This window comes from Eulemur rufifrons, chromosome 3 (genome assembly GCF_041146395.1).
Source record: "Eulemur rufifrons isolate Redbay chromosome 3, OSU_ERuf_1, whole genome shotgun sequence".
Taxonomy (NCBI): Eukaryota; Metazoa; Chordata; class Mammalia; order Primates; family Lemuridae; genus Eulemur; species Eulemur rufifrons.
In genome coordinates, this window is record NC_090985.1 from 71,036,037 (window position 1) to 71,057,597 (window position 21,561).

Sequence of the window (21,561 nt, forward strand, 5' to 3'; positions counted from 1 at the left end):
TTCTAAGAGTTTTATCTTTTTTTAGCTCTTACATTTATGTCCTTGATCCATTTGAAGTTAATGTTTATACATGGTGTGTGGTAGAGTTCTAAATGTATTCTTTGAATGATTAGTAATTTTTGATTAATGATTGTCAGACACTGTGAATTTTACTTTCTTGGGTGCTGAATATTTTTGTATTACTAAAAATGTTCTTGAACTGTATTTTGGGACATGGTTGAGTTACTAAGAAACAATTGATCCTTTTGGATTTTGTTTTTAAAGGTTTGTTAGGCTGTACTAGAGCAGCATTTAATCTAGGGTTAATTTTTACCACAACTGATGTTCCCAGCCCTTTGTGAGCTCTGGGTGTCTAATCTGGTGAGCTTTTGGGTGGTTCTTTTCCTAGCTTTTGATATTAATAATTTCTTCACATGCAAGTGATGATCTTTATTCAGTTGAATACAGAAGGGTACCCTTTGCAGTTTTTTGGAGTTTTTGCTCTAGGTATCTGTCTCCTCTATAGTACTCTATCTTGTGAACTCCACACATTTGGCTTTCCCCAGATTTCCAGTTCTATCTCCTCAATGCAGGGAGATTGCCGGGCTTGGCATCTTTTTGCCTTCCCTGGGCTGCAGCCTGGAAATCCTCTTCAGGCAGTAATCTAGAGCAATTGTAGGGTTCACCTTAATTGTTTTTTGTCTCTCAGGTGTCACTGTTACTTGATGGCTAATATCTTGAAAGTCTTTATTTCTTATATTTTAAATGTTTTTTTAGTGTTTCAGGCAAGAGAGTTAAGTCTAGTATCTATTGCCCTTTCTTGGCTGGAATATCTATTTAAAATAAAATTTTCCTAAAAATTGAAAACTTATTACAGACAACAGATATTTTGGAAAAAAGTACAAATATGAAAATAAAGATCACCCATGATCACACTGCCTACCATCAGCTCTTGCTAGTGTGATCATTAATGAACAGTCTTGTAAATGACAATGTAAATGGACTATAATTTAGGAGTTGTCCATAAGCTTGTGTTCGCTTTGCATATAGATGATACTTCAATGCATAAGAGATGATTTTATCCAGACCCTGATATGTGGGAGAAGATCAGAACACTAAATCTGATGCCCTGTGTGACCCCTATAGTCAACTGGATTTAGGCAACTGGGTGACAGCCAATGGAAATTTAAGTGGGCGTAGTCCATAGAGAAGTGTGTGTGTGTTTTAAATTTTACTTCAGTGAACTTATCTAGATACAAAAGATTTTGGTGGAGAGTAGATTTAAACAGAAGTTATGATAGTTAACATCTTTTTGGTTATAATTATTAGAATTCTACAGAAATTAGCTCAAACAAAAAAAAGAGAGGGAGGTGTTTATATAGATATAAAAAAAGTTGTATTTCATAGAACCCAAAGGGCAGGTACATTTGGGCCTCAGGGAAAAAACTGACTTGATGGCTCAGAGGCTTCCTTAATCTCTCCTCTCTGCTGTTATCTGAAATCTTTTTCACTGCAGACTTTCCCCTCCCTATATTAAGTCTTGTGACTTTCCACAGCACCTGGGTTTATAAAGTTTGGATATTTTAGATTCAATTCTTGGGGAAGAAACTCAGATTGTCTCAGTTTGTGTCTATTGTTCAACTATGGCTATAGGGACATGGTCACAATTGACAAATATGTCTGTTCCTATTATTAGTTACTAATTATTATTATTTTTTGAGACAAAGTCTTGCTCTGGCGCCCTGAGTAGAGTGCAGTGGCATTATTGTAGCTCATTACAACCTCAAACTCCTGGGCTGAAGTGATCCTCCTGTCTCAGCCTCCTGAGTAGCTGGGACTACAGGCATGTGCCACTGTGCCCAGCTAATTGTTTGTATTTTTGATAGAGATGGGATCTTGCTCTTGCTCAGGCTGGTCTCGAACTCCTGACCTTAAGTGATCCTCCCTACTATTATTTTTATTTGTTTGTTTTTTTGAGACAGGTTCTCACTCTGTCACTTGGGCTACAGTGCAGTAGCTCACTGTAACCTCAGACTCCTGGGTTGAAGCAAGCCTCCCATTCCAGCCTCCCGTGTAGCTACAATTATAGACACGTGCCACTACACATGGCTAACTTTTAAATTTTTTGTATAGATGGAGTTTTGCTATGTTGCCCAGGCTGGTCTCTGCGCCCTGCTGGCTGTTCCTATTGTAACATTGCAGATATGGGGGCAGAAGCAGATCCTAGAAAAGAAGACAAGGAGATAAAACAACCTTCAATTACAAATTCTTCTAAATTTATACTCAGGGATAGGTGTGGTGGCTCACGCCTGTCCTAGTACATCGGGAGGCCAAACTGGGAGGATTGGGAGGATCACTTGAGCCTAGGAATTTGAGGGTACAGTGAGCTGTGATCAAATCGTTGCTCTCCAGCCTGGGCAACAGATCGAGAGCCTGTCTCTAAACAAAGAAATAAACAAATAAAAACAAAAAAATAAAAACAAGAATATATAAATAATATAAAATTAAATAAATAATATATAAAAATTTAAAAATTATAAAAAAATAAAAATAATCTTATGCCATAAACATGACCCATTATCTCCTCATTATGTTGGTGACCTTCTTACATAATTCACCACTTTCTACCTTGTATTATAATTCTCTATAAACATGTCGTATCCCTGAGATCCTGGAGGGCCATGTCCACTTTTATTTGTATATTCCACTACATTTAATACAGTCTTTATGCTCAATAACTTTGTTGAATGAGAATGACTATTAAGGAATAAATAATTACACAGTTTGACTTTGTATGGAATGGAATATTAAGAACATTATATCTTTTTTTTTTCTATTTCTAGTGGTATGCAATCTGCATTAGTGATGTTGGAGATTACGAAGGCATCAAGGTTAAAATTGCAAATGCGTACATTATCAAGGAACATTTTGAGGTACTGATGAATTACTAAAGTTTATGCATTTAAAATGTCTGTATTTTTCAGAATAGATTTTTGTTTCAGATCTCTATTGCTGTATATCAAGCCACCTATAGCTTAGTGGCCTAAAGCAGTGATACTTTATTTTCTGTGGGTTAACTGAATGCATTGCTGCTTTTGCTTTGCTTGTTATAGCTGAGGTGACTTAGCTGCATTCACTTTGGCCCTCAACTGGGACTGGAATGTCCAGGATGCCTCTCATCTACAAGAGTTCTCCCCACTGGTCTTTTTATCATTTAGTAGTCTAGTCCAAGCTACTAAGCATGGTAGCTGGCTTCTAAGAATGAGCGTTTCGAGGGAAAAGTTCCAATGTACAAACTTTTATCAAGCCTCTCCTTGCATAACACTTGGTAATATCCTATTGACCTAAAGTTATGTGGCCAAGCCTAGTTTTCATGGGAGAAAGACCAGTGACAAAGGTCCTGAATACTGGAAAGCATGGTACAATGTAACAGTCTAACACAACTGCCATAGGACTCTTAATAGTAATAATTCTATTTAAGATTATGATCTCTCAGTGTGTGTTATGTATGTGTATATATGTGTTTTAGTATTTCCCCTAAAGTTAACTTACTTATTTATAGTAAGCTCTCCTTTCTTAGGTGCCAAGAATTCTTTTTTTTTTTGAGACAGAGTGTCACTTTGTTGCCCAGGCTAGAGTGAGTGCCGTGGCGTCAGCCTAGCTCACAGCAACCTCAAACGCCTGGGCTTAAGCAATCCTACTGCCTCAGCCTCCCGAGTAGCTGGGACTACAGGCATGCGCCACCATGCCCGGCTAATTTTTTTTCTATATATATTTTAGTTGGCCAGATAATTTCTTTCTATTTTTAGTAGAGACGAGGTCTCGCTCATTGCTCAGGCTGGTCTCGAACTCCTGACCTTGAGCGATCCACCCGCCTCGGCCTCCCAGAGTGCTAGGATTACAGGCGTGAGCCACCGCGCCCGGCCAGGTGCCAAGAATTCTATACCATGCATGGACACTACTCCACTGTCCTCAAAAAATAAAACCTACCACAAAAAAACAACACATTTATTTTTCTTTTGATATTGTAGACAATCTCAAAAATACTAAGGAAGAAAAAGTGATGGAAACATACATAGGGATAGAGCTGGATATGCTATATAAATAGCTTCTCATAATTTTATGGTTGTAGTCTCAATTCCTAGTTTATATAACTAGTGAAAAAGAACACTGGACTGGGATTCAGGAGACCTAGCCTTTCTTGTTCAGGCATTGATAGTAATATATATACATTTAATAATTTACATTTTACAATTTGATAATTTACATTATTCAGAGTTTAAGATCTTTGAAATCAGATTACATTATGTAATCAGTGTTACCTTACAGCATAATTGGTAGCATTTTTTTTCTTTCTTAGTGGCACATAAAATAATGTTGTGTCATAACATTTTTTGATATCTTAGATTCTGTGAAATATAGTAATTTGCTCAGTGGCATTAGATAAATCGCCTAATTACTGTGTACCTCAGGATATAGAAATACATAATTTCCAATATTAGTAAAGAAAAATTAGGCCGGGTGTGGTGGCTCACACCCATAATCCCAGCACTTTACGAGGCTAAGGCGTGAGGATCACTTGAGGCCAGGAGTTTGAGGTTGCACCGAGCTATGACAACACTGCACTCTATGTGGGGCAACAGAGCGAGAGCCTATCTCAAAAGAATACAATATGATAATAATGAAAAATTACAGTAAATATATTAATGTATACTCTTTAAAAAAAAACAGAATGCTGTAAATAACTTTTAAAAGTTTTGTATAAGCTTTTAAATATATATGTGTAAATATATTGAAAATGACAATATATGGCACTTGCATACTAAAAAGATAATTTATGCTACTTCCATTCCAAATTCCAGTATACATCTAAAGTAGTAAGAAATTATCATCTTTGGATTGTTTTTGAAAGACAAATTAATGGCAGGAAGGATTATAAAAGAAAAAAAGTTTGCTTGAAAGTAGCCTCTCTCAACACTTCCTATAAGAAAATTAAACCCTAATGCCCCAAAGCATTGATTGTTGTGATGAATTAACTTCTCCCCCATGCATTTATAATGGTATTACAGTAGCTTTTTGTCATTCCTAGGAGAATGGAGAAAACAGCAAATCATATAATTTTTTGTAGGGCTTAATTTTCTAGCGACACTCTAATTGGGAGAGGTTACTATAAGTTCCATATAAATAAAATATCACTGTATCAAAGGAGAAATAAAAATTAGGTCAGTGCTGATTCTTACCCATATTATCAAAGCAACATTTCTGCCAAGTTATACTTGGTTAGCCATATTCTAGCCATTGTCTCTACTACTATTAATACTACTATTACAACATTAAGCAATGTTAGTATGGTTGTAATAAATCAAGCACCTGGTGTTATTTCTTGAAAATAATGAGGGTAGCAATAGAAGATATCACTGTATTAAGCACTTCCTGTTACTTGCTCGTCTAATTTTCACCACAACCTGATAAGGTAGGGTTATTACTTTCTGTAAGAGAAAACTTAGAATATAGAACTTGCCGAGGTGAACAAGTTAGGTCATTGAGCTTTAATTTAAACCCTGGCAGTCTGTCTTCAGAGCCCATGTTGTTAACCATTATAAATATCTGAAAATATGTATCTTACACATTACCAAACTGAAAGCGAAAATGTGGGTTTATAGAAAAGCATAAACTAGAAAGTCTTAATTTTTTAAAAAAGAGTCTTATTGTTAATAAGATCAACATTAATCTGTGAGATTTCCTTAGTGGCTTTCAACAAATAATGGATAAAAGGAGGAGTAATTTCTTTAAAGTTATTCTTTAAAGAATAGAAAAATTAGCCGGGCGTGGTAGTGAGCGCCTGTAGGCCCAGCTACTTGGGAGGCTGAGGTAGGAGGATTGCTTGAGCTCAGGAGTTTGAGGTTGCTGTGAGCTAGGCTGATGCCACAGCACTCTAGCCTGGGCAACAGAGTGAGACTCTGTCTCAAAAAAAAAAAAAAAAAAAAAAAAAAAAAAAGATAAATACAGATAAGGAAGTTGAGCAAAATCTGTGCACAAGAGGAGACTTTCTACAATTATGTACTTCTACTTCTTTTAGGAAAGAATGCTCTCTATTCAGCATTCATCTAGGATTTGCCAAAAAAGGACTTTATTATTTATTTTTCCTTTAGTCCAGAAGAAACATTGAAAGCTATAGATTATTACTGTTTTTAAATGAAATTCATTTGTATATTTCATGTTTTTTTCTCATCTTGATAGACCCTACTGTCAGTTTCTGAACCTTGTAAAATAGTAACCTCAGTACAAGTCATTAATAGTGTATTGAAATGAATTTAATCAGTTAAAGAATCAGGAGGAAGAAAGTTGGTATTGATTATAATAGAAGAATTGAAACATAGGGTTGCAATTTTTTTTTATATCATGGCTTCTTCAGCATAGGAAAGAATTCATTGATTTTCTCATTTCTCATTAGAAAGCAATTGAACTGAACCCTAAAGATGCCACCTCAATTCACCTTATGGGTATTTGGTAAGAAAATTTCTTTAAATAAATATTTCAGTAGTATTTAGTATGTTTTTATTTTGGAGTATGTATAAATATTTTACATATAAAAAAGCAAGATATAAAATATTTAAAAGTATTATTTGGCACAGTTTATAGAGTGTTCAATCCGTTAACTGGCACTTATGCGTAGATTGTTAGAACATACTAAATTTGATTATGATCATGTTAAACCTTGTTATTCAGGTCATTTAGAAACATGTACAGACTAAAAATGCCTTAAAGCTTTTTGTTAGACCTTTGAATTCCATTTCTTTGGAAAGACTATTCTCATTTACCATGCTAAATGATATTGGGCTAATCTACAGTAATATAGTATTAATAGAATCCCCCAAGAGGGTCTTTGCATCTTCAAAATATGTCAAATATAATCTTCATTCATCTGAAGAACAATATAATCTGGCTTTTAGTATCTTTCTATTTTTATGTGATCTTATGTCCAACATAGATTATTATTTTGCTGTTGTGCATGTACACCAGTATTAAGTACTTGCTGGTTCAAGAATCTTTTTTGAGATAGGTTGGCTACTGTTTTCTTTGAGTGTAGTCTGCAGAGCTAAATATTTATTGTCATCTAAACAGTCCTGTATCAAAGTCTTTTAAAAGAGAAGTCAATAGGCCGGGTGTGGTGGCTAATGCCTGTAATCCCAGCACTTTGAGAGGCTGAGGCAGGAGGATCTCTTGAGCCCAGGAGTTTGAGGTGAGCTATGATGGTGCCAGTGTACTCCAACCTGGGCAACAGAGAGGGGCCCTGTCTCAAAAAAAAAAAAAAAAAAAAAAATTTAATTCCTGTAAAGTACAAATTGTTTAAACATACAATAGAAGATTCTTTTTATAATATCTATTAAGATGCTTAATTCTCTTTAAGAAGAAAAAAGAAGGCACAATTTGAATGTATAATATTATTTTATTTCCCTGTAGGTGCTACACATTTGCTGAAATGCCTTGGTATCAAAGAAGAATCGCCAAAGTGCTGTTTGCAACTCCTCCTAGTTCCACCTATGAGGAGGTAGTGTGATGTCCTTTGTTAAGTTAGTACCGATTTCTTAACCACAGCACCATTCTGTGTCCACACATATGGAGCTCTGATTCATTGAGGGACCTGAGCAAGTTTCTAATGATCCAGCTCAACTATCTTACCAAAGGCTTAATACTTAATATTCATGACTGGTGAGTGGTCCCCCCCGCCCCTTTAGGTGAGTGGCTGATAATTCTGGAATACTGTCAGCTAAAATAACTCATGGCTAAAATCTGCCTTCATTTTCTATTTGAAATCTGCACCATATAAAAGTCATGGAGTAAAATAAGAAATAAATACAGCAACTGTTACTCCAGCAGGTTTTAGGTACTTTCTACACAATAATACAGTCATTTAGGAAGATAAAGCACATGTTTGAATTGATAAAAGAACAGTAATTAAAACTTTTTATAAAAAATGAATATGAAAGGTTCATACTCTCTCATATTTTCAAGGCCTTTTTTCTGTCAGAAATAAAATTTAAAAGAATTTCTGGGTAAACATTTTTGGGTTTATTTGTCCCAGAATTTTCAGAGTAAGGGAATAGACAATTTAAAAGCTCTCCCAATAGTAGTATCATAACCAGGAGCTATTTTTTTTTTTTCTGGGAAGCTACATTATAGATATTAATGTAAAGAATATTTAATTATATAATTAAAACACAGTTGGGGGCCGGGCGCGGTGGCTCACGCCTGTAATCCTAGCACTCTGGGAGGCCAAGGCAGGCGGATCGTTTGAGCTCAGGAGTTTGAGACCAGCCTGAGCAAGAGCGAGACCCCGTCTCTACTAAAAATAGAAAGAAATTATATGGACAGCTAAAAATATACATAGAAAAATTAGCTGGGCATGGTGGCGCATCTGTTGCCCGGGCTAGAGTGGTATGGTGTCAGCCTAGCTCACAGCAACCTCAAACTTCTGTACTCAAGCTGTCCTCCTGTCTCAGCCTCCCAAATAGCTGAGACTACAGGCATGCACCACCAAGCCTGGCCAATTTTTTCTATTCTTAGTTGCCTTGCTAATTTTTTCAGTAGAGTTGGGGTCTCGCTCTTGCTGAGGCTGGTCTTCAACTCCTGACCTCAAGCAATCCTTCCACCTGGGCCTCCCAGAGTGCTAGGATTACAGGCGTGAGCCACCACTCCTGGCCAACACTCACTATTAAAGAACTATTATTTTAGGATGTTTTACTTCCTGACTTATATTTAATAAAGGAATAGATCTTTAAGGAAATGAATTTTTTATATCAAGTGTTTTAATCTTTTTCATTATATCTGGGCTCTTTATGTTTTTAACAGGCCTTAGGCTACTTTCACAGGGCAGAACAAGGTAAGGTATTTTTGATTTCATGTATTAATATAGTTAAAACTTTATGAATGCTGAATATATACTCTAATAGGAATTTCTAAAACAAAGATAAGTTATTTATTCTGTTTTACTTCTTTGTGCATTAGATACTGTAAAATAATTGTTAAAGTCTTTATTCAGTAAAGATCACCTAAATAATAAGCTGCTACTTAGAGTTGCAGTTCTGGAATGGTTCTTCATTAGACGTAATTCAGCCTGCCTTTTATGACAGGAGTCTCTGATAGGTTAACTGTCTTAATTCAAGATTACACAGCTAATTAGAGGCATTTAAATGGAAACTCTGGTTTTAAACCAGGCTCGTTTGTTCTGTTGCAGATGTTGTCTTCTTCTGTGAAGAAGAGTTCCATGTTATTCTTGTTTTGAAAAAATGACTAGCCATGTAGAACTGTCATCAGTCCATCCTAAATTTATCCTTTTTTAACTAACATTAGTAACACTAAGTGGGGGAAATAAGGGACATAAGCATATGTTGCCAAATATGGCATAAAACCATTGCAAATATATTTCTATAAAATTAAGACATAGTGTTTATTGAATTTGAGATCCTACACATATAGACTTGTTCAAATGCTTTCATGATAGCAAAGCAGTTTAAAAAAAAAAAAACAACTATGTTTTCTAAAGAATTTTGTCTGAATGTTAAATATCTCTATAATTCACAAATTTTGATTTACTCATAATTGCCTTCCATTGTTACTATCTCATGATCACACTCTTTCACACATTATGAATCTGAATCTAGGAATGAAATTTTCTCAAAGGGATTTAAAAGTCTAATTACAAAGTAAAAATTGGGCTTTACAGACTTAAGGGTTGGGGTGTGGAGAAAAACATGGTCCTGACTTCATAGAACTAAGATAATCTTTGGTAACTTCAGTCATCCTCCAGTGACCTTACCTTAGAGGTCACTTCCTCTAGCTAGCCTTTGTTTATGGTTCATATCTAGTTTGGAAGCTCCTCCTATGCGCATGGTATCTGTAAACTTTCCCATCATGGTCCATATCACTTCATAGTATAAACATTTATTTATATATCTAAGACTGTAAATTTAGGAAAGATAGGGACTTTTGTCTTTTTGGCTCAGAGTTGCCTCCTTATTGTCTACCACAATGCTTGAGAAACTTGCTGAATGATGGAGTAAATAGATGAATAAATGAATGAATGAATGTACTTAACCCCAAGGAAACTTAAGTATATCAACATGGCATCACACAAATATGCTCAAATAAAAGAAGCAAAACAATTTTGGGTAGTATTAATTGTATCCAGGAAAAAGTATGCTTTGAATATAGAGGGTTATAGATTGTTAGGAACTGTGTCAAAAATTAATGAAGTTATTGAGATAGTTCCATACTTTCATTTGTAGGCTTTTTGGTCATGCTTTTCCCTCAGTCAAGTATGTTCTCCGCTTTTTTCTGTTAAAATGCTACATCCGTCCTCCAAGTCAGCGCAGGTGTAATCTTTCAGAGATAGTTGCTTTTTTCTTTGATTTTTCTTTAAAGTCTGTACATCTGGTAAAGCATTCCTTTCATTCTTCTATTACATTACAGTAGAGAACAAAAGAGATTAAGAAGAAAGTCACCTTACATAGCTTATGTTCTCTCAGGAGCCTCAGCTTCTCATCTATAAAATGGAGGTACCTACTTTATAGTAAGAAATGTATGTAATACAGTGCCCAGCACATTGCAGACATTCAATAAATAGTAATTATTAATTTACAGATATTTGAGATATGAATAGTTGAACAAAAGAGAATGCCAATTATCCTAATTACTTACCACACAAATTTATTACTGGAGTTTAGACCAAAAAAAAATCAAATTTTTAAAAATAAAAGCAACACTCTTTCATCTGAGATAACTTTGTTTTTTTTCTTTTTTATGTACAGTGGATCCAAACTTCTACAGCAAAAACTTGCTTCTTTTAGGAAAAACATACTTGAAACTACACAACAAAAAGCTTGCTGCTTTCTGGCTATTGAAAGCCAGGGACTATCCAGCACACACAGAGGAGGATAAACAGGTAAAACATCTCCAATAAAGTAAGGCAGATAGTTTTATATTGAGGCACTATTACCTAAAGGTGAATTAAGAACTTCTTTAAAAGCATAATTGTCTCAATGTATAATATTGCTGAAAACAAGTATGCTCATTTTGAATGTGAATTCATTGACATTTACATTAATTTTCTATAGAAAATGTTTACTTTCACCAAATAGATGGTATGAATTGCTTGCTGCAATACAGAATTATTCCTGTTTGATATAGATAGCAGATCAAATAAGATTTCTTAAATATAAAAGTCAAGGGATATATACTAAAGTAGAAGAGTCCTCTGAGAGTCTCATCTATCTGGTCACTATCAAGAAATTTTATTCTTACAGTTTCCTAGTCCTGTTTTTTGGACACTCTTAGAAACCACATTCTCCTTTATAAGCTTAAGTTTCACAAGTTAGTCTCTAAGCTGTACTGTTTGTTTATATATGTATTTTTCCATTTTAGGTACACACAGAAGCTGCTCAGTTGCTTACAGGTTTCAGTGACAAGAATTGAGAACTTTTGAGAGAAGAAAATACATGAAACGTGATAAACATTGCCTTTTCATTGAATTATAAATACATAACCATAACTGTTCTTTGGCTGTTTTTTCAGCTTTTAACATTGTGACCACTTAACAGATTAAATATACAAAATTCTAGGTTTCTTCGTAAATAACAAGATAAAAGAAATAATTGTCATATTGCCGTAAAAGTGGTAGAAATAAATCTCCATGGCTCAGGCAGAGAGATGATTTTGCATCTGGGGCACCAGCAATACAAAATGGTTTGAGATTTCTAAGGATTGATCACATGAGGATGAGAGGAGACCAATAAAACTTTGTGGAAGAAGGGGCATAGAGGGGAGTGGATTTTCAAGTTGGATTGATTCAAGGTTCAGATCTTGCAGAGAAGGTTCAGGGAAAGTTAGGTGGTTAGGATGTTGAGGGTTCTTGGTATAAAGTAGTTAAATGATGTATCTTGGAGGCAACCTGCGTAAGGAGAGAACTGAAAGTCAGGAGAAGACTGAAAATGGAGTGGTTTCCTTTTTAAAATGTGGTGTGGTCTCACAGTGGTTTGAATTTATCAGTAGACAAAGTCCAGGGAACACAAAACTTAATGTGAAAGGGAAATTAAGATGTTTTAAATAGGCAGGACAATGCTACTTACTTGAGGCTTAAGTGCCACAACTGCAAATCTTAAGCTTTATAAAAAGGAGTATCTTGAATGCCATTTAAATAAATCTGAGACTGTACATACGCATAGATGGATTTTCCCAAAGATTTGGTAATTGTAATGTCATAGTGAACTGTGTGGGTATGTGCTATTTGTTTCTGTTTTTCATCATATACATTTTCAAACAAAAAGGAAAACTCAAAGTAGTGAACTCTGTATAACGATCTCTCAGATTCAACAGTTTTACTGTACAGGCTGAGTATCCCTTTTCCAAAATGCTTGGACCAGAAGCATTTTGGATTTTGGAATATTTGCATATACATAAGTAGATACCTTGGGAATGGGACCCAAGTCTAACACAAAACTCATTTATGTTTCATATATACCTTATGCACATAGCCTAAAGGTAAATTTATACAATAATTTTAATAATTTTGTGCATGAGGCAAAGTTTGTGTACACTGAACCATCAGAAAGCAAGGGTGTTACTACCTCAGCCACCCAAGTGTCTGATTTGTGGGTGTTTGGCGTCACCATCATTCTGATTGAATTTATATGCTATCAATAAATAATAGTTTTCTTACATTTATTCATACCTAATGGTAAATATGACATACCATTAGTACAGTGAAAAAATAATGTATTGAAGGTAACAAAGCAGCACTGTAGATCACCAGGCTTTCATTTTCCACCTGTGATGCTGTTTTGATTAAAAGGTTACTGTACCCTGTATTTTATTTAGATGAGAATAAAATAAGTTGAGGGACCAGGAAGTGGGTCCTGTAGGGATGACAAGGCATTCTGCTGGATGACTTTTTTTAAATGGCTGGGAGGGTCTCTTTTCCCTTGGCGAGACTCTAATAAACTTTGCGTTTTCACTGCGACCTATACATGAGATCAGGTTTGGAATTTTCTACTTGCACCATCACTTTGGTACAAGTCAAAGTGTTGGGTTTTGGGTTTTTGGATTGGGGATGCTCAACCTGTTATATATGTGTTTTTATTCATATAAATTTATTTCTAAACCTTTGACATTAATTGCAGACATCATATTTCATCCCCTAAATCTGTCAGCATGCATCTTCTCCAAATAGGACATCTTCCTGAACAAACGTAAATCCACTATAACAACTGGAAAAGTTAACAATAATTCTCTAACATCATCTAATATCCAGCCATATCCAAATTTCCTCAGATGTCTCAAAATGTCTTAAACTTTTAAAAATGTGGATCCAATCAAAGATTATACATTGCATTTGACTTGCTGCTTATCTTTTAATGTAAAACAGTTCCTCCTGTCTTTTTCTTCTCATAATATTGAGTTTCTGAAGAGGCCAGTCCAATTTGTCTTGTATATTGTCTCTCATTCCAGATTGGGTTAATTGACCACACTTTGAGAACCACTGTTCTCTTTTATTTTCAGGGACTCTAATTAATTAGGTCTCCTTTGACTTTCATATTTATCACTTTCTCTCTGATTTTCCTTTTAACCTTTCTATTTCATTTTCTTGACTCCTTTCATTTCTATCTTCCATGTCCCTTATTTTACTTTTGGTTGTATGTATTCTTTAGATACTTTGTGTCTGTCTTCATTTCTGAGATGTTTTTGTCGTTTTCTTCAGTATTTTTTTGCCTGATTTCAGTCAGCCATTTCTTATCTTCGGTTTTTTTTTTTCCCCAGTTCTGAGTTTCTGAATTTCTACTTTTTTTTTCATTATCTGCAATTTATTTATTTAATTCATATTGACATATTGTGTTAAAGAATCTTACTTTTTTCTCATTTAAAATTTTCTCTTTAGAGTGACTTTCTTTTTTTTTTTTTCCTAGGGGTGTAATTTTTTGTGTGTTGAGTTACTAGCAATTCCAGAACATCAAATGAGAGGAGGTGAGGGGTTTGGGTTTGTTGAAGAATACCTTCTGCTAAGTTGTTTTTTTTTTTTTTCGAAATGAGGTATCTTTCAGTAATAAAGGCTTTTATGGAGGTGAGGGAGGGGTCTGTCTTTGGATACTCTGTAGAACTTAAAAAGATTTTTACTTTGAAATAATTAAACATTAACAGGAAGTTGCAAACAGTAGTACAGAGATATTGTGTACCCTTCTCTGTTTGCTGAAGTGGTTAACATCTTACATAACTATAGCACAATTTCGAAACCAGGAAACTGATACTGGTACAGGCCATAGACCTCATTGAGATTTTACCACTTTGAAATGCTCTCACTTCTGTGTATGGTTATATGCAATTTTATCACGTGTAGATTTTTGTAACTTCCACCCCAATCAAGATCCAGACCTGTCCCATCATCACAAAGACCCCAGTGCTATCACTATAGTCACACCCCCTCAGCTCCTCTCCCCTCACCACCCCAGCACTGGCAAGCAAGAATCTGTTCTCTACAATTCTATTATTTCCAGATTATACAAATGGAATCATTACAGTATGTGACCTTTTGAGACTGTCCTTTTTCACTCAGCAAAACTCCATTGTGATCTAAGTTCTATCAATAGTTTGTTCGTTTTTAGTGTTGACTAGTATTTCCTTATATGGACGTAACAATTTATTAACCATCCACTGCTGGGTATTTACGTTTTCTCAAATTTTTGGCTATTACACATAAAGCTGCCATGCACATTACATACAGATTTTTATGGCAACATAAATTTTCCTTCTGGGGTAAGCGCCCAGGAGTGTGGTTGCTGAATCTTGTACAGAGCTTTTATCTTCCTTTTTTCCCCCTTTACTCTCTAAGGGATAACTTCCTTCTCCAAGATGTGATGCCTTCTCAAGATTCTGATTGTGTGCCCCAAGTCTCTTCCATTTGACTTCCCAGGAGCCTGATTCGCTAGGTATCACATTGGTTCTTGGCATTTCTCTACTCAGGGTGAGACCTACTACTTCTGAGAATGAACCCAGGGACCCCATTACATTCTCCTTCCTGTGCAGTCCCCATCTGACTCTGTTTTTGTGTGCATTCCAGAACTGACTCTGCTGCTTTGAGATGCTAAATATCCCGCATACATGTATGCAAAAGTTTGTAGTATTCTGTCTTCTAAATGTATTAACAGACGTAGGACATGGGTGATTACCTCTCCTTATGGATGCTTCCTTCCTTCTTTTGAGATGTGAGAAGAAACTTGAAAATTTGGCAAGTGGCCATGATCCTGTAAGAACCTGAAAGCTCTCGATTAACTTCTTGATGGCAAGATTTTCCTGACTGAATTTTTAATCATGGGCTATGGACTAGCTGTGGATGTTGCAAAAATAACTTTTCTCAGACTCACTTTCCTCATCTATAAAATAAGCAGCATTAAAACAAAGGCAAAAACAAAAACCACCAATCTCACAGAGTTACGAGGATTAAGAGAATAATTTATGTAAAAGATTTACCATGAATATCAGTAAATACTTAAAAATACTATTATCATCTGATTTCATTCTCTTTGGTTGAGATGAGGAGAGATTTTGGAATTTAGGAGATGCAACTTTTGAACTTACAGACAGACCAAATGTCCAGATGACCTGAAGCTTGGCTTTTAGGTTCAACTGATTAAGAAAAGTAGGATATGTTACGAGAACTTTTATTCTCATTTGCATGTTTCAAAGAAAAGATTTCCGTTCTACTTCTGCAACATCCACCAGATCTTTAGGTTCAACCAAACATTCAGATTTAAGCCTACAATAGGCTACATTTGGCACCAATTTACTCAGAACTGTGGCAGGCCAGCAAGGCAATGTTGAGCCTCCTTTCAGATGACCTTACGACAGCAGTCTGTGTAGCAGACATGGCTCTCTACAACTATCATCTTCCCAGGTGACAGCTGAGGGTCCTCCTAAGGGACATGTAGTTACAAGAGGTTTCACACTTAGGGAAGCCCAAAGTTATACCTTTCTATCGACTCTTCTAGAGTTTTCCCATTCCAGATGCAACTTACCAGTCAGGGGTCATCTTCATTTTATTTTTTTAGAGACAGGGTCTTACTCTGTTACCTAGGCTGGAGTGCAGTGTCCCAATCACAGCTCACCGCAGCCTCCAACTCCTGGGCTCAATTGTCCTCCTGCTTCATCCTCTTGAGTAACTGGGACTACAGGTGTGTGCTACCATGCCCAGCTAATTTTGAGGGGTTTTTTGGAGAGACAAGGTCTCACTATGTTGCCCAGGCGGTCTAAAACTCCTGGACTCAAGTGATCATCCCACTTTGGTTTCCCAAAGTGCTGGGATTACAGACATGAGCCATTCCACTTAGCCTGAGGTCATTTTTAAAGGAAGCAAAGTTGCCTGGCAATATAGTGGACATATACCATCCTATCTAGTTTTTAGGGTAGGAAATGCTAGGCTGTTAATTGAAGTCAGCAGGGGAAAAGGTTTTGTTAACATTTTCACTTTCAACTGCTTAGAGGTTTCCGTGGAAGACAGACAACTAAACTGATCTGATAGAACTGTGGTGGGACTGTGATCCATTTCCTGGGCTCAGTTTACCAGTGGTGGTGGTGGGTGTCACCAAAATGAAGCAGCAACATGAACCCGTTTCTGAGCCTCCCTCTTCTGTCTCCTATTTCCTCATGAACTGTGTTCAGGCACAGCGAGTCTTGCATTTGTTTGTGGTTGGTCCAGCACAGAACAGGGATGGGAAGGGAGGAGAGACAGTGAGAGGTGGATCACATTTCTTCAGTTTTTTCTGACTGCCACTGAGTAGATAAATCAAGACAGCTCTGCCTGTAGTTCTGGATATCTATAATTGGTATAAAAGGTTGAAGACCCTGATGAGTTCTCCAAACTAGTGTTCCCCAGAAATCTGGTTTGGTCTTTTGTAGGCTCTGTGTAGCCTCACCTACTACATGGTAATTTCTTACTTGAAGTGAGGAGGGGGACCAAGCATCCTGAAACCCTACCTGAAAGCTGCCTTCTTCAGTCAAATTTGCTAAATGATACTCTCACATACCTCCACTGAATGACATTCAGTATCTTCTGTCACAGCAAAATTCATACAGCAGTGGTACCATCTTCATGTCTAATACTTAACTCCAATGGTGTAATTTAAGCAGTCCTTTGTGAAGACTGGCCAGCCTTTATCACATAACCTTCCATGCACACTAGAATTTTTTCTTTAATTTTTTAGGCTTGAAAATTACCAGAATGTCTGTAATTAGGATATGGGAAAGGAGTCTACTGAACCAAATGGATCAGTGCCTTTCTTTCATCTTTACTATGAAATTTGAATAAAAGTGCAGAACACACTCTAAATTAATATATAGAAAAATAAAATTTTGGCAAAACAAAAACTGTTTATGGAAGTTAAATTGTATACTAGTATTTTCTGTACGCACTTAGCAGTGAAATATTTACAGGTAACACATTCTAAGAAGTCAGGTTCATCATTATAAAAGAAAATTTTAAGCTAATGAAATTTACAGTGCACATTGAAAGCATGATACAAATGGGAATTTAAATTTTTGTATTAATTAGGAAGCCCAGTTTGCTAAAAGTAGCATCATTCACATCACATTTTAATTTTTTATACATCTTTGTAGTTCATTAAATACCTTGTAATGAAAAGGTAACAATTAAAAAGTGTTACTTAGGACAAAAATAACTTGATCTATGTAAAAAGGGGGGGAGCCAAAAGATTTTTATATGCTTATTTAATTCAGATACATAGAACTGTCATGAATTTGAGAGGAATAAAGATATTCAAACACCAATAGAAAATCATTAGTCTTATACTTGTTTAGAGTGTTCGAATGCTTATGTAACTCTTCAATCCGTCTGGTTTTATAAAACCAAGACTTTGAACACAAAAGCAGCAAAGTTCTCATTACCTCTTATATGTTGCTAAGTATCAAATTGCGTCAATTTATTATGAATTAAATTTGAAGAACATCACAGATTTAAAAACAAATGTAAAGAAGTACCTGATTCTTTTTAATTCCACAAAATAACGTGTAAACAAACCTCTATGCTGCGCAATGAAATCTTTCCAATCTCTATAACAAACTAAATGGTACTGGATCTAGGATTGTAAGTTATGGTTTCATTCATTATTTTGTATTACTAGTATAGCAAAGGGAAAATTTTTTCAACTATTGTATTTATTTAAAACAAACTGACAGGTTCAAGCACCTGTCTTTGGAAAAGCCAGCAGCATTTTTTTTTTTTTTAACATACTCAAAGTAAGATTTGGCCTAAGCCCTTAATACCTTCCTGAACAGCCATGCAACTAAACACCCTCAGGAGATGTTACATAAGGGAGAAGAACATGGAGCAATTTGCACTTTTTCCCCTGGATAATAGAACCATGTAAAGCAAATCCAGATCTTTTTGAATGAATGGCTGTCATGTTCAATACACTTGGAGCTCTATAAAACTAGAGCCACTATGATATATGCTTATATAGATATATACTTCTTATTTTTAATAAAGTCTCTTGCTTGCTTCAAAATTTAAGGATGATCTTTTTCCTGGTCAGTCATTTCAAGGGAGCAATAAATAAAGTAGAAAAGGATGAATTGTTTTGCATATTTCTGTGGAAGAACGGAAAACATTTATACTTTGAGAAGTTCAGAAAATTCACTGTACAGAATGAACAGCTTATATACACTATCTGTGCAATTTTTCTTGGCTGGGGTATTTAAATGCAAGAGCTCCTCCAAAACAAGAAGCCACATTCACTCTTGTCCAAATCCCTCTGTCTCTTCTATTGCAAAAAGAAGTTTTTCCTTTAGTTGTTCATAACTCTTATATGGTGGTAGATCCAAGCGATTAAAACTGAACAAAAACAAAAACAAAATCAGATGGTTTCAATAAAATAAACTCTTAAAAGATTTCTAATACAGTATTTTTAAAAGCACATTGAAAAGCTGAATGGATACATGTATAGATGTATATATAATACATATGTAAAAATGTTGCCAAAAGTATTCTAAACAACTTATTACTGTATTATTTAATTAGTATATGATCATATCTAAATTTCTTAGAGCAATGTATTCAAATTTAAGACCTATACATTAAAAGTATTTCAACATTTCCCAGAGAAAAATGGAATTACAAATAATAATTGTAGCAATAGGAATAAAGACTCTGGAATTTTTTTTTTTTAAATCATTAATTTTCTCTTTACTCTTCTTGTTACATGGTCATGAGTCCTCCTAACTTCTTTTGGGTTAAGAGTCCATTTCTTTCATTCACTTATTCATTCATCCATCAATTAGTCTTTTACTGAGAAAATCTTTTATATACCAGATATTGTTCTGGAAGCTGGTGATACAGTGATGAAAAACTAGAGTCCCTCTCCTCATGAACTTAAATTCTGAGTTGGGCACAATGAACAAAAATATACTTTTCTTTGTCTTTTCAAATAACCTCCTCATCACATGTATAACCTTTTCTAAAATGACCCTTTTTCAGTCCTGCCAGATTCAAAAAATCCCTCAGGGATTAACTGATGAAAAATAGAAAAAATATTGAAAAATGCTTAAAACAACAATGTATTTAGTTTTTCAATTTACAAAGGTGGAATAACAATTCATTTTGTGAGCTACAGCACCTAATGGATTAGGATCTGGTGTCCAAGGTTTTGGTTCCCACTCTATTAGTGACTAGTGAAATAGCTCTGAGCAAGTCAAAACATTTCTGTACTTTCATTTTTTCCACATGGAAAGTTTCCTCAGATCACTCAGGTACCTCCTGCCGCTCCCACCACTTCCCATCTGCCCTTGCCCCTCCCCCGTGTAAATGTCAGGAAACATGAAATTTAAGAGCCCTTGAAACAAGGCAGATAATTAAAGCAGTGCTATTTTCCGACCATATTATTCTCTTTGTATTTTAAAACAAGTTAAATATATTAATGATAGCAATTAAGCAGACCATGTATTACCCTCCCCTTTACTTCAAACTATACTTCAAGGTAGAGGCTGACAGTGAGCCAAGTCAGGGAAAACTTCTATTTTCAATACAGTCCCATATGGTCTCTTACATCTTTCACATACAGCCTTTGCCAAAGTCTGCCATTCTATCTACCAAAATCTCTCCCATCTTTCTCCTCCTCCTCCTCATGTCTAAATTTCTATTGCCAGTACATCCTTGTGTATATACTTTCCCATAATCTCTTATCCAATGAAAGGACAGTCTTATTAATGGGCTAACATGGAAAAATAAATTTCTAACTGGCAGCCACTAAGAGCAGTATGAACCCTGCCTCCAAGGTTAGTAGCATGAATCTCTCTCCCACAGAGATGTTTACCTAGCAATTAAAAGGTGCTGAGCTAACAAAGTAAAGCATAAATTCTCATTAACATTCACCAGAGCTGGTCAATTCACATTACAAAAGGGAAAGGAGTTTTCAGGAGAAAGGGGAGAAGAAAGGGTAAACAATCTGATCAACTGTCATTTTAGATTCACTACCTATGCATAAAAAGAAAAAAGGCTTTTTTGAGTTTAACAGCCTTGAAGGGTTCCCTGGGTGGACAGACAAGGGCAGGAGCTTCCCCCACCTTTTCAAGGAGAGATGACACCAGATGTCTCCCACTTTCAAGAAGAAACCAATTCCTGTTAGCAATCTACTCCGTGAGAGACAGAAAAGGAAAAGGACAAACTCAGCAGTTTCTCAGCTGTCCTTGACTGATAGGGCTACAATCATAAATCTCCCCTACCTCTCCGACCCTAATAAAGAGTTAGAGTCGTTTGGCCTCAGGGCCAGTGCCTCTATTTCTTGGTGCTGTGCCCTCTTTCTCTTCAGAGAAAGAGTAAATAAACTTGGTGCTTCTTTCTATCCTAAACTCTGAGAATTCTTTCTCTTCCTGCATATGGACTTCATACCCTAACACCCAATTAAATTGATCTCCAATCAGATTAACTACTTCCACTGTCTTATCCATAAAAAGGAAGAAGACTGAGCAACACATTTCCCGTGTCTTCTGAGGAAACAGAACCCTGTTGAAAGCTAAAAAGCTGACAGCTACCACCTCACTAATGGAGACGACAGTAGTAGGACCCTGTGCCTTCTCTTCCTCTGAGAATTGTCAAAACTAATTCCATCACAAATTATATCGCTGCTTACTTTAGTTACTGCTGAAAGTGTAAGTCTTTCTGGATTATCCATTTTCATCCAAATGTTCATCTCAATGCTGATCTGTATTTGCCCCATCGGAATTCAATTCCCAACCCTGCAGACCTTTCCAAATCCTTTCTTTTGAACTTCTGGTTCATGATTTCCAGTCTTCTATAGTCTGAATAACTCTTCTCTTGCTGTAACTGAAATCCACCTAGTCTGAAATGTATTATTTCCCCTGTAGTCAAACAATAAAACTTTCCTTATCGGAACCACATGCTGTCCAGGTGTGCAACCTTTCTGAATTTTTTGCTTTTATCTGCTGACCTCTTGGTCATGCTCCTTCGTTTACTGAAAGCTTTGGCACCTAGATCACGGTCCTCCTCATTCATGTGGATGACAT

The 21,561-nt window shown here is 35.8% G+C and overlaps 2 protein-coding genes across 6 annotated transcripts in view; one reads left to right on the forward strand and one right to left on the reverse strand.

Annotated features, from left to right (window-relative positions):
- RMDN1 (regulator of microtubule dynamics 1) overlaps window positions 1-13,741 on the forward strand; it is a 32,490-nt gene extending 18,749 nt beyond the window's left edge. The window contains exons 5-10 of one of the 3 annotated variants that reach the window (XM_069465492.1): window positions 2,823-2,912; window positions 6,434-6,489; window positions 7,444-7,531; window positions 8,833-8,863; window positions 10,791-10,924; window positions 11,404-13,741. In XM_069465492.1, coding sequence (XP_069321593.1) covers window positions 2,823-2,912; window positions 6,434-6,489; window positions 7,444-7,531; window positions 8,833-8,863; window positions 10,791-10,924; window positions 11,404-11,454 — 450 coding nt within the window. In that variant the 3' untranslated portion in view covers window positions 11,455-13,741. The remainder of the gene's footprint in view (window positions 1-2,822; window positions 2,913-6,433; window positions 6,490-7,443; window positions 7,532-8,832; window positions 8,864-10,790; window positions 10,925-11,403) is intronic. The other 2 variants (XM_069465493.1, XM_069465494.1) reach the window with 2 other exon arrangements.
- Window positions 9,462-21,561, reverse strand: part of WWP1 (WW domain containing E3 ubiquitin protein ligase 1) — a 128,751-nt gene continuing 116,651 nt past the window's right edge. For 2 of the 3 annotated variants that reach the window (XM_069465490.1, XM_069465489.1), the window contains exon 25: window positions 17,417-18,874. In XM_069465490.1, coding sequence (XP_069321591.1) covers window positions 18,775-18,874 — 100 coding nt within the window. In that variant the 3' untranslated portion in view covers window positions 17,417-18,774. Of the gene's footprint in view, window positions 10,439-17,416; window positions 18,875-21,561 lie in introns of those variants that run through there. The other variant, XM_069465491.1, reaches the window with a different exon arrangement.